Here is a 13,532-nt window from a genome sequence, read left to right as displayed (position 1 = left end):
TGCATCACCTCCTGTCCTTTCATCGGAAATAGCCCCATCTGGCCCGTGTGTCCACAGATAGGGTCCACAGCCCAGGTCCTATGTTTTCTCCAGGGTGGGGTGTCTCCTTGGCCAGCCTCGTGGTGGCTCCTCTTACCTCCCTCCCTCCCTTGCTGAAATCTGAAAGACCCACACTTGGGACCATTTATTTCCTCATGGCCACTACATTCCCTCGGGACCCAGCCAGCTGCTACTAAACCTATTTTCTGATAAAGGACAGCCACAGTTACCCAGGGTGCCTGTTTGAAGTGCAGACATCACAGCCACACAGCAGGAGGGGGTGGAGTGGGGGGGGGGGCTCTGTGCTTTAAGCTCCACCCCCTAATTCCATTCTCCACCCCACACATATCCCAGGGTCACCCCAGGTTTGGTTTTCTTGAAACGGCCTCACTCTGTAGCCCAGGGTGGCCTGGAATTCCCAACCCTCCCGCCTTAACTGCCCAAGAAAGTGGGACTGATCTTAAAAGTCCCTCTGAGCCACACGGGAAGGTGCGGCCTCTAGCTGTCTTGGGGACCCCCTCAGATGCACAAGACCTATTGGTTCTTTCATCTTTGTGTTTTCTCTCTCTCTCTCTCTCTCTCTCTCTCTCTCTCTCTTAATTAACTAACAAAATTGAACATATGTTCACATTTAAAAAAACAACCCTAGGCCCTAGGGGTAAATAAGACGTTCCCTCCCATTGACACTGCCCACTGCCAGCAGAAGTGACTTCTACGCTGGGTCCTCCCACAGTCACCTGATGGCCTGGGCCCAGAAGGAATGAAAGGGGGAGAAGTGGGGATGGGGCCGCCACACCCTCTGAGGTTGTGAGGGGGGGAGGGGGACATCCTCTGACACTCAGCCCAACACTTTATGGAATAAGTTGTCTCAGGGAAGGTGGAGAGATGGCTCAGTGGTTCAGGGCACTGGCTAGTCTTTCAGGAGGCTCACGACTGTTTGCAACTCCAGTTCCAGGGATCCCTGTGGGCACCAGACACATACCTGATACACAGACATACATACAGGCAAAACATTAATACACATAAAGTAAAAAGAAACAAAACATTTAAAAAAGTAATGCTATCAAGGAAAACCTGCATTTGGTTCACAGCACCCACATCAGTGGCTGTCAGCTCCTCTGACTCCAGCTCCAGGGGATCTGACACCCTCTTCTGGCCTCTGAGAACACACACACACACACACACACCTACAAATAGAAATAATAAAATAAATACTTTTTTAAAACCCAAAAGAATAAACTTTCTTGGAAGGAAGTGCTGAGCTGACCGGAAGCTGTGGTGTCATCCGCAGCTTGGGTAAGCTCCTGCCCACGGTCATCCCTCAGAGCCACACACCAGGCCTCCCACGCTCACTAAAGGAGCCAGGTGCTCTGCTCTCGATGTTCAATAGGAGATCCTGGACCGGGGCTGTGAACCACAGTGCCAGACACACAGGCTGAGCCCCAGCCAGGCTTGCTGGGCTGGAACTTGTAAGCAAGCCAGCGTCCCCAGAACTGCATGCAATTGCAATTACTGGCTGCTACTTGAAAGGTACAGCGCTACCCACACCTATGGTGGGGCTCGCCCCAGCACGCCTGCTTAGTTCCTAACTTGTGCCAAGAATGCTCTTAGGACCTGGCCCTCTAGGGTGCTTAGTAAATGATTTCTTACCCACTCTTGCCAGATCAGGGAGTTTAGGTTGCTCCCTGAAGAAAGGCATCCTCTTCCCATAACCACAACTGGGAAGTGGGGACCCATGTGTCCCTTTCTAGATCACGTGGGCCGATGCCTCTTCAAGCCAGCCCTGCAAGCCTGAGAAGGTTCTCCAGCAAGTTTCTTCTTCTAATTATAGGCAAGACCCTCAGTATGACAGATCAGAGTCTCACCTGGGTGACCCTCAGTATGACAGATCAGAGTCTCACCTGGGTGACCCACGGTATGACAGTGTCAGAGTCTCACCTGGGTGACCCACAGTATGACAGGGTCAGAGTCTCACCTGGGTGTTCATGATGGCCTTAATGGCAGCTTCAAACTCATCGGAGTTGTTATAGTCCACGGTCCACACGTGAGGCTTGCCAATAAAGTTCTCTGCATAGGGATGCTGGGAGAACACCTGCCCGGGACCAACAGATGGCTGCTTCAGCCTGCAGTTGGGCTGGGCTGGGCTCAAGCACCCACCTGGGTCCCTTTCCTCTCTGCACCCCAAGGCTCAGTTTCCCCTTCTGGGACCTGTAGGCACCCCGCTTCTCAGACTCCCAGATCTGGACCAGGGTCTTTCTGCTCACCTCCCTGGAAGTAGGCTTGCCCCGGAAGAACTCGTGGTTGAGGGAGCTGTGGGGCGGGCTGAAACGGGACTGAAGGAAGATGCAGCCATTGGCGATGGCCTCCAGGGGTGCTGGGCCCTCGTAGGGGAATCCGAACCCTATAAAGAGCTGGAAGCAGAGGGCAGGCAGGATGGCTCAGTGGGTAGAGGCACTTGCCACCATGCCCAGAGGCACTTATGACACCCAGAATCCACACGGTGAGACAAGAGAACCGACTCGGGAAGCTGACCTTGCAGTACACAGATCTGACCCCAGCTCCCCACTGGAACAAATGTGAAAACAAAAAACAAAAATGGGATGGGGTAGGGTGAGCCAATGGTCAGGCCGGCTGGGCCACCTCAGTCCAGGACTCCAGAAGCCAGAGGTAAGGATGGCCTCAGCATTCATAGGCCGCAGGGACGGACAGACAGACAGACAGACAGACAGACCGACCGAACACTGTGGGCCATGAACTGCTTTTCCCCTCCCTAGCTTCAGTCTCCCCATTATAAAAGGAGCAGTCTAAGTAGGTTTTATAAATGGCCTCTCTTTGCTCTACCAAGCTATGCTTCTGGGGAGGGAAGGGAGGAACAGATTCCCACCTTGGCTATCCCAGGCTCTCAAAGGCCCTTCGCTCATGCTGCCTTAACATTCATCCCATAACTGAACCATATGCTGGTTCCAGGAAAGTTCTTAATGAGTAATTCTGACTGAGTCCAGGGCCGCTGTGTGGGGTTACCTCATCCTGCCTGCTCCCAATGCACACACATCTAAGAGACCTAAGGAAAGTCCAGAGAGGGCCCAGATGCTCGTGGGAGGCTCTCTGACCTCGGATCTTATTCCAGGGCCAGCCACAGGGTCATTCCCAGTGTAGCCGCTGTGGCTGTAGAGCTCCAACTCTGGGTGCTTATAGAAGCAGCTAGTGGGGACTAAAGGCCCTGTGGCGAGCCAGCCAGGATACCCTCAGCCTGTGTGACTGCCCTGAGCAGTTTTACAGTCTGGCTAGCCCTGGGACTCTACTGAGACTGAGAGAGAAGAGCTCCCACTCCTCTCATCCCACCCAGTGGAAGGCCTCCCGGCCTTCTGGATCGAGTGTCTGCCAGGATTCTGGGCGGCAGAGCACATGGAGATGTCTGGCCTAGTAGATGCCTGTCATCCATGGCTGCAGCCTGCAGGGGAGGACAGTGGCCGGACGGAGCCTCACCTTGGCTTTACGCAGCAGCTGCTGGAACTCGGGCTGTGGTAGGAGACCATGGTTCTTTACGAAGGCAGGGACCTCGGGTGGCCGCTGGCTCTCATAGTACACGGTGCCATGGATCTCCATGTACTTGTTGAGGATGGCCAGGAACTTCTCTTTGCCCTGCAGAAGGAGGAGGAAGAGAAGGAGATGATGACGGACCGTCCCCTCACACTCAGAAGGCAGAGCTGGCAGGTCAGGCACCCCTGCTCTGGCCTCAGAAGACGGGGCCTCATCTTGGGGTGATTATTAACTTGCTGTGTAGATTTGGGCAGAGTCCCTCTCCTCTCGGGCCCTCAGACTTTCCATTTGTGAGTTGCAGGGCTTGAGCGAAACTTGAGACGTTTGGGTAGGGTTGATTCTAGCCATGGAAATGAGTTTTCTAAAGGAACCCAAGGAGACCTACTGCTTAAATCCATCCGTGAACCTGGATGCCCTGAGGACCTGTGGATTTCTCTGGAACTCCCTCACATATCCATCCATGTACCCGTCAAGCCAACCATGCACCTGTCTACATATACTCTACCCACCCACCCATCCATCCATCCATCCATCCATCCATCCACCCACCCATCCACCCACCCATCCATCCATCCATCCACCCACCCATCCATCCATCCATCCATCCATCCATCCATCCATCCATCTATCCACCCACCCATCCATCCATCCATCCATCCATCCACCTACCCACCCACCCACCCACCCATCCATCCATCCACCCACCCATTCACACATAAGTACACCAATTCACTTACCCCTCCATCCACCTTTCCACCCACTTACCCACACATCCATCCTACCAGCCACTCATCCAGCCACCATCCTACTCATCTCTCCATCCACTTATCCATCTATGTCTCTACCCACCCGTCTGTCTGTTCCCTGTCCACCTGTCCTTCCGTCCACTCATTCCTTTTGCCCGGGAAGAGGGAAGGAGGAGAAGTTCTGGACTGTAGACAGAGAGTGTGAACTGAAGGAAGTGAAGGATCCAGAGCAGTACTCGCCTCTGAGTTACGTCACTTGCTACGGTTGATTAAGGTGATCTGAGACTGTTAGGGCCCCAGCTATAAGCCAGGACTCAAATCTAATCCTCTCTGGAAAAAAAATGCCATCAGGTTTGACTTCAAATTATTTCTATGATTTTTTTTTCATATTCATTTTCTAGAACACATTTAAAAAATATCAAGGCAACCAAAAATTCCTGAAACCCCGGAAGGCTTCGCTACAGAAATGGACAGGGTGAGGCTGAAACCCATTTGGAAATGCTTTGGACCTAGAATGAATGCAACAACATAGGCAGACAGAGCACCTGACCCCGGGTCTATGTGTGGCAGGAGGGGCAGGAACAGCGGGGTAGTGACATCAGGATGACACAGATCATTGGGATGGAGCATCTGAGTCCAGTCAGATCCCACACCCACAGTCCTCTTTGCCAAAAAGGGAGTATGTTTTGGAGCAGGAAGGACGGCCTTTTCAATAAACAGTCCAGGACATTTGTCACTCACATGCAAAGGAAGGGAGAGAGAGTCTGAGCCTGGGACCCAGTGGGGCAACACAGGATTGCAAGAGTGTGAATCTGCCTGTCCCACTTTATTGCAGTGTTAACTCAAAATTGATCATAGGCTCAAAGGCAAAAACTAAAACTACAGGACCAGCAGAGGTGCCAGAGAGAAGCCATGGCTTCGGGATAAACACGGGGTTCTTGGCACCAGAAGCCTGGCTGCAAAAGACAGCTTTTGATTTTTATTACACTCAGGGCTTAGCCAGGTATGGTGTACACTTGTAATCCTAACACTTGGGAGGTTGAGACAGGAGAATTGCCACAAGAATGGCCTGAGCTGCATAGTAAGTTCAAGGACCCTTGGGCTACATAGCAAGACCCTGTCTTCAGGAAAACCAACAAGGCAAATAGTGTTTTCTGTGTGTAAATGTCCATTAAAACTAAAGCCAAAAGAACCAGACTTGGTAGCACCGGCCTTTAATCCCAGCACCTGGGAGGCAGAGGCAGGCGTAGCTCAAGAGTTCAAGGCCGCCTGGTTTGTTTAGGGAGCTCCAAGACAGCCAGGTCTGTGAGATTGTGGCTAAAAAAATAACAACAAAAAAGACTAGTGCAAGCCAGGCAGTGGTGGCACACTCCTTTAATCCCAACACTTGGGAGGCAGAGGCAGGTGGATTTCTGAGTTCGAGGCCAGCCTGGTGTACAGAGTGAGTTCCAGGACAGCCATGGCTATACAGAGGAACTCTGTCTCGAAAAACAAAAAACCAAAACCAAACCAAACCAAACCAAAACAACAACAACAAAGACTGACTAATGCAGAAAAGAGAGAGGAGGAAGCAGTGGTCTAATTTAGTTTGTGAATGGAGTCCAGTGGGGCCAAAGAAATATTTATTTTTGTTAGTGTGTGTGTGTGTGGGGGGGGGGTGTGATTTGTTTTTATTTTTTATGTGCCTCAGGGTTTTGCTTGCATGTGTGTCTGTGTGAGGGTGTCGGATCCCCTGGAACTGGAGTTACAGACAGCTATGAGCTGTCATGTGCTTGCTGGGGATTGAACCAGGGTCCTCTGGAAGAGCAGTCTGTGCTCTGAATCTTTGAGCCATCTCTCCAGCCTCTATTTTTGTTTTGTTGAGACCACACGTAGCCTGAAGCAATACATAAAGAGGTAACATAAAGTGAAAAATTTCAAAAGTTTCTGATCAACTTAAAAAGGTTCAAAAAGATCTATGAATTTGATGTAAGTCAACAAGAAAGCCATAGCCGAGGGAATCGGAGTGAACTGGCAGAGTCAAACATGCCACATGCTGAATTCAAGCAGACAGAGAGAAAAGGCAAACTGCCCACAGCGGGCGGCGCCAAGCCTTACAGCTAGTTTGTGAGCAGAAACAAACTGCACGGGGAGAGAGCAGAATGCCTTTATGTCACTGAGAAGACACTAAGCTGGAATTCTGTGCACAGAAAAAAATGCCCTCTGGAAACACAGGTAACGGGAGGGGCTGGCAAGATGGCTCAGCAGGGAAAGGTGCTTACTGCCGAGCCTGACAACCCTGACAACCCGAGTTGACCTGAGTTCAAGTCCAGGGACCCATATTAGGGTTTCTTGTCACCCAAGAAAAAGTGTTCACTCATATTGGGCCCAGTGAGGCGAGGATGCTCTCTTTGGAACCACTGGTGAAAGTCAGAGAAGACAAGGTGTTAAAACATGAATCAACGTTGGACCAGCAAGAGAGTTCAATGTGTAAATGTGCTTGCAGTCAAATCTGGGTGACTTGAGTTCAATTCCTAGGACTCACAGGATGGAAGGACAGATCTGATTCCTGAAAGTTGTCCTCTGACCTCTGCACACGTACACATACTCACACTTGCACATGCTTACACACACCACACACATACTACGCCACTCAAACATATACACTCATGCTCACGCTCACAACACACACATTCACAGATACACACTCACACACATATACTCACACTCATACACACTCACACATACACACATGTAGTGCATTTGTGCTCCATCGAGGTTGCTCTCAGAAGGGTATGATAATTCTGGGTTCATGTCATCATTTGTCCTCTGCCTGCCACTTGACTGTCTGGGTTGTCTCCTGTATGGGCACACTTCTATACGGGCACACTTCTATACGGGCACACTTCTATACAGGCACACTTCGATACGGGCACACTTCGATACGGGCACACTTCGATACGGGCACACTTCAATACGGGCACACTTCTATACAGGCACACTTCGATACGGGCACACTTCAATACGGGCACACTTCGATACGGGCACACTTCTATACGGGCACACTTCTATACAGGCACGCTTCTATACGGGCACGCTTCGATACGGGCACGCTTCTATACGGGCACACTTCGATACGGGCACACTTCTATACGGGCACACTTCTATACGGGCACACTTCTATACGGGCACACTTCTATACGGGCACGCTTCTATACGGGCACACTTTGATACGGGCACGCTTCTATACGGGCACACTTCTAAACGGGCACACTTCGATACGGGCACACTTCCTTTGGAACCTGCTGGATACCTGTCCCCAAGCCTGCTGAATCCCAAACTCTGTCTCTCAGCCCCTTGTAAGCTCTGTAATCAAGCTTTGTATGCCCCAAAGCCATAGCCTCCTGAAAACCAAGACTTGACAGGCCTGCTAACACACACACACACACACACACACACACACACACACACACACATGCGCGCGCGCGCGTGCGTGCGCGCGCATGAGTGTATAAGAAATCCTAGACACCTGGTGAGATGCTAGCTTCTACACAAGACAAGGGAGGGTGACAGAGGCCTCCTTCCTCCCTCTTGCCCCAGGCGTTCCCTGGCACCTGCCCCCTGCCCAACTGCAGACACTGGGCAGATGCTTTTTTTTTTTTTTTAGATGTCTGGCTGAATAGGGTTGATCTATGCTGTCACCAAAGCTGGACTCTCATCTGCCCAGACTTCAGTCCCCCACTGTATGTCCATCAAGGGTTCTCCCCACTGCGCCCTTTCCTAGGCTTGACTTGACGCTTCTGGTGGCCTCAGCAAGTGGCCTCTGCCTCTGGACTTTCTCTTTGTTCTCAGACATCCCTGGGCTCAGCTAGTTTGTGGTTGAACTGCTCTCTTGGCCACTGACTCATGAGCTCACCCTATAGCCTGCTGGGCCACGTTTTCCCCCATCTATAGAATAGGCCCGCTAGCATGCCATCTTCCATCCTGGGTAGATGGCACCTGTGAGCCCTTAGCTGCGCTTGGAGTTACAGCACAAAGGCTAGCCTCTGCTACTACCTCAGCAGGCTAGACCAGATTCTGCCCCGTGCTTGCTCCTCCTTCCTCAGCAGGAACCCAGATCTGAGGCAGCCCCCGTGGCTTGAAATAAAGCCACTCCTTGGTGTTCCTTGAAACTGAGTAGAGCCGGGAGCTAAAGACACAGCCACAGGGCCATACAGAAAGAAGACCACCTTGGTCGTCCTCCTCCCTCCTCGCTGACCTGTGTCCCTGAGAACCACATGTTTGTGGCCAGCCTGTGGCACACTCGGGGTGAAGACTTAGCACCATTCCCAAGCCTGGCCACTTCCTTGTCAGATAGCTGTAATCCTGTGATATCTGGTCTAATCCTACCAAATATGGCACAGGAATTTCCAAATAGGACAACCATGTCACAAGCTTGACTCAGGACTCAGGACTCTGGCTGTGTACCTGGGATGACCTTGAATTTGTCATCCTCCTGCCCCCACCTCCTGAATTCTGAGATTGCTGTTCCAGTCACACTGCTTATTAGTACTTGGGCCTGAACCCTGGGCTCCGTGCACGCTAGGCAAGCACTCTACCGACTGAACCGCGCTCCCCCAGCCCAACCCTGCCTTCGTACCATCTGCCTGTGCCTGTCTTCTGTCCCGCCCACCCTCAGCCTTGTGTGTGGTTGGACTCAGGAACTCTCACAGGGAGGGACCGAGGGAAGACTGCTCCGAGGACCCTGCTGTCCCCTCGCCCTCCCCTCCTCCCCCTGGTACCTCCACGGAGCTAGTGTTAGAGTCAGGGGCACATCGTCAGGGAGACCCCACAGGGCAGCCACTGCTGCAGTAAGGCAAAGGCATGCACATGGAGACTTCCGGTCCGTACCTGGAGCTGCCTCGTCGCCACGGAGCATAGGGAACAGAGAGAGCAGGTTAGTGACCAGAGGCAGGCACCACCCTCAGAAGTTTCCCAGGATGGGGGACCCAAGCTGGAAGGTGGCTTCCTAATTTCTAAGCCTCACCCCTGCCTCTCATCCCACCAAGTTCTACTCTAGCTAGCCTAAGCCCCCCTGTGGGGTTTACGTCATTTATTAGTTCCTAGAGGTGGGTCCTGGAGGGCTCCATCCACAGAGCAGCCGTCCAGTGGGAACAGTGCAGGGGTCGTGGGGGACAGTCACCATCTCGTTAGGGACTACTTGGAGCCATTTGCAATAATGCAGTGCATCCCCTAGGCTTCAGTGCAGCAGATGGGAGCTGCAGTCTGGATCCTGCACCCATGCCTGCAGCTTCAGGCGTGGACTGCAGGGACATGGGCTTGGCTAGGCAAGCCCTATCGTTGTGTGGCTGGAGCCCTCACGGTTATGGATGCGATTGACACCAGAACCAGGTGCGGTAAGGTGTGTCTAGCACTGGCATGCATATGATCTGTGTGGCCGTGGCCTACGCTTGGGTGGTGGTGGCAGTGCGGTGGACACGGCTTGTGTCAGACTGGCTGTGGCCTGTCATTGTGAAGGCACAGCAGGTACAGGGAATATGTCTGGTACTGGCGTGGGTGTGCCCCACACTGAGCCAGTGCAGTGGGTATGGCCCGAATTGGAGCGGGCGTGGCTGGCAGTGGGCTAGCTGGGGCTCACCTTCCAGATACTCGCCTCCTTGCCGTACACCACCGCCATGTTGTTGGCCTTGCTGTCTTTGATGAGCTGCTTCTCTGTCTCATTGAGCTCCTCGGACACGAAGCCCATGAAGGAGTTGTCTGGGGTGTGAGCTACAGCACAGCCACAAGGGGGGGAGGGGAGAAGGGGTTATGACATGCCTCTCCCAGGAGTCTCAACTGTGCTGGTGGGGAGAGCACCCCTGGTGGGCAGGCCTGGACTAGAGAGAGGAACAGGGAACCTCCAGGGCCACTTGGCTCCCCCACGTGTCTCCAGATGGCTTGACTCTGGGTAAGCCGGCCAGAACTCCCTTCTCTAGAACGCCGGCTCCATCTTGGCTATGAGGTCTCCTCCACCCAGCTCCACCCTCCACCGCCCAGCATACTGACAGTTTTTCTCTAGAACAATACTTTCTGACTCGGGTCCCGTCAAGTTCCTAGACCTGACCAAGACCCCATAGGCCAAACTCCCTCCCTCTCTATCCCCAGCTTGTCTCAGTGTCCCTAGATTGCCTGAGTGTCCCCAGCCAGGGCACCTTCACTCTCATACCTGCTGAGAGATACTCACCTCCATTGTCTGCCTCCATAAACCTCTCTGGGGTCCACCAGCCTTCCTTTCCCCGCCCCGCCCTCCCTCCTGCTGGTTCTCTGTAGAGAACACAACAGAGAATTAAGATAAAGATCTTCTAATTCTCTTCCAGAACCCAGCCAAGGCCCGGCAGGATCCGACTTCCTCCTTGTCCCTCAGGGACAAAGTGAATTTTATCTCTTTTTAATAATTTATTTTTTATTTTTTGCTTAGATTTTCAGAAAAGCATCATTATTGCATCTTGTTAAAAGATGACCTAATACATATATATGATTTGCCTAAAAGATTATATGATCAAAAGGGGGTTCTCTCCTTATTTGATTAATGCTTTTTAAATTTTAAGCTTTTTTAAAGTTTTTGTTTTATTTATTTATTTATTTATTGTCTTTTCAAAACAGAGTTTCTCTGTGTAGCCCTGGCTGTCCTGGAACTCACTCTGTAGACCAGGCTGGCCTTGAACTCAGAGATCTGCCTGACTCTGCCTCCCAAGTGTTGGGATTAAAGGCGTGCGCCACCACTGCCCGGCTTGTTTTTTTAAATTTAACAAGGAGACTTCTCACCCTGCAACAGCTGGGCTGTGTGTGGTGCGGAACACAGCCACGATCTCAGGGGTCAGGTGTGGGTAAACCTACCCACGGGAGAGCTAGTCTGCTCTCTTGTTCTCCTGCCTTGGGCCTGACCAGCTTGGGCAGCAGTCCTGGGAGGTGCTGAGACCTCTAATCAAATATCTTCCTGTGTGGGCAGAACCCTGGTGAGTGCTGGTGGCAAACAAGGCATTCTCAGGCTCCTGAGCACCCCAAATTCCTGTCATCCCAATGCTTGGGATCCACATCTTGTCCCCCCTCAGCAGGGAAGGGGAGCTCCCTCAGGGGAACTAATCAAGCACAGTGTGGCCTCCCCACCCCATCCTTGAAGGGAATATGGGACATCCCAGGAGACATTCTGGCCCACATCTGGTGTACCTTAGGCTGGCTTCAATCCCCTGTGTAACTGAAGTAACTCCAACATCCTGATTCCTCTGCCCTCACGTAACTGCCGGGGTTACAGGTGTATACCAACATGCCCTGCTTATGTGCTGCTTGAAACCGGGGTCTTATGTGTGTTAGGTAAGCACTCTGTCATCTGAAGCCCATGTCCAGATCCCCCATCACAATGCCTGAGAACGCTCATGGGCCTCGGCTGGCTGCAGAATAAACCCAAACTTCCTTCCTGCCCTTGGCTTCAGGAGGTGAGGCAGAGCCCTGCCCTGAGGCCCAGAGCTCTCTCTGTGTAGATACTCAGGACAGTGGATGGTTCTTCTGTCTCCCAGACAATTCTCAACTTCAGAAGCATCTCCACTGCACAGAGGCAGCCAGAGCCTCTGGATGGATGGATGGATGGACGGACGGACGGAAGGACAGATGGATGGATGGATGGGTGAGTGGTTGGACGGACAGACGGACGGGTGGATGGATAGATGGACGGACGGGCGGATGGATGGATGGATGGATGGACAGACAGATGATGGATGGATGGATGGGTGGATGGATGGACGGATGGACGGATGGACGGATGGACGGATGGATAGATAGATGCCTGCCTGCCTGGATGCCTGCCTCCCTCTGTCCACCTCCAGCTGGGCTGGCTGCCTCCCTCTTCTGGTGGCCTCCCTCTCCTCAGCAGCTGAGGACACATCAGGCCTGCCTTGCTCTCTACCCGAAGGGACAGATTTAGAATATAATTAGCTGAATCAGTCAGCCTGAATGGACAAGGAAGGGTGGTGGCCAATTAAAGTAATGGGGACAATTAGACAAAGGGCTCAGGGCAGGTGAAGGTTAGGCCAGCAGAGGGAAAGAGAGCCTGTCTGGGCTATCTAAGACCCTGTCTCAAAACACTACAAAGAACAGAATAAATTATTAGGTGAGAAAGCACGCTGTTTGAAATATGAGGGAAGGGCTGGAGAGCTGGCTCAGTGGTTAAGAGCACTGACCTTCCAGGGGTCCTGAGTTCAAGTCCCAGTAACCACATGGTGGCTCACAACCATCTGTAATGGGGTCTGACGCCCTCTTCTGGTGTGTCTGAAGATAGTTACAGTGTACTCACATACATGAAATAAATAAGTAAAATCTTTTTTAAAAAATGAGGGCCGGGCGGTGGTGGCGCACGCCTTTAATCTCAGCACTTGGGAGGCAGGCGGATTTCTGAGTTCGAGGCCAGCCTAGTCTACAGAGTGAGTTCCAGGACAGCCAGGGCTACACAGAGAAACCCTGTCTCGAAAAAAAAAAAAAAAAAAAAGAGGGAAGAGCATAAGCAAAGGGGAAAAGAGAAGAAGCATTTGACTAGGGTTCAGGAGGATGAGTAGGAGTTTGCCACATCTGTAACTTCCTAGTCAATAAGCTCTGTCCTGGGGCAAGTCTTTTCTCATGGAGATTTTTGAAATATGTCTTATAGCATTAATTAATTAATTAACAGTGTGTGCGTGTGTGTGTGTGCACTTGTGTGCTATGGTGCATGTGTGGAGGCCAGTTTGTGGGAGTTGGTTCTTTCCTTCCATGCTGTGGGTCCCAGGGATCGAACTCAGGTGATTAGGCTTGGTAGCAAGCTCTTTTACTTGGTGATGCATCTTGATAGCCCTTGTTAGAAAGTCCTTCTTTCTTTGAGACAGGGTTCCTCTGTGTAGCCCTGGCTGTCCTGGAACTCACTCTGTAGACCAGGCTGGCCTCAAACTCAGAAATCTGCCTGCCTCTGCCTCCTGAGTGCTTACTAAGTTCTTGCAGAAGCCTCTTAGCCCATCTTCTCCCCACTCCTCCCACTGACCTCCACCCCTTTGGCCATCTGCAGTCAGCTAATACATTCTGCCTGCACAGTTTCTTCTTGTGCCAAACACAGCGGCGCATACCTGGTCCCCTGGTCCCGAGACCTCTCTTAGCATATCTGAGCTAAGTGGGTCATTATCCCAGATTCAAATTCTACAGCTTTCGTTTCTCTACCCCCCCCCCGGCCCT

At 52.0% G+C, this 13,532-nt stretch overlaps 1 protein-coding gene across 1 annotated transcript in view; it reads right to left on the bottom strand.

Annotated features, from left to right (window-relative positions):
• The window catches only part of Mgat5b (alpha-1,6-mannosylglycoprotein 6-beta-N-acetylglucosaminyltransferase B), a 69,418-nt gene that overhangs the window by 6,553 nt on the left and 49,333 nt on the right, over positions 1-13,532 (bottom strand). The window contains exons 11-15 of the mRNA XM_031352750.1: positions 9,943-10,073; positions 9,195-9,200; positions 3,526-3,681; positions 2,304-2,450; positions 2,015-2,131 (exon numbers count right to left, since the gene is read on the bottom strand). Of these exons, the coding sequence (XP_031208610.1) occupies positions 2,015-2,131; positions 2,304-2,450; positions 3,526-3,681; positions 9,195-9,200; positions 9,943-10,073 (557 nt within the window). The remainder of the gene's footprint in view (positions 1-2,014; positions 2,132-2,303; positions 2,451-3,525; positions 3,682-9,194; positions 9,201-9,942; positions 10,074-13,532) is intronic.

Source organism: Mastomys coucha, unplaced genomic scaffold, assembly GCF_008632895.1.
Source record: "Mastomys coucha isolate ucsf_1 unplaced genomic scaffold, UCSF_Mcou_1 pScaffold5, whole genome shotgun sequence".
NCBI lineage: Eukaryota > Metazoa > Chordata > Mammalia > Rodentia > Muridae > Mastomys > Mastomys coucha.
This window is presented reverse-complemented; position numbering and strand designations above follow the sequence as displayed.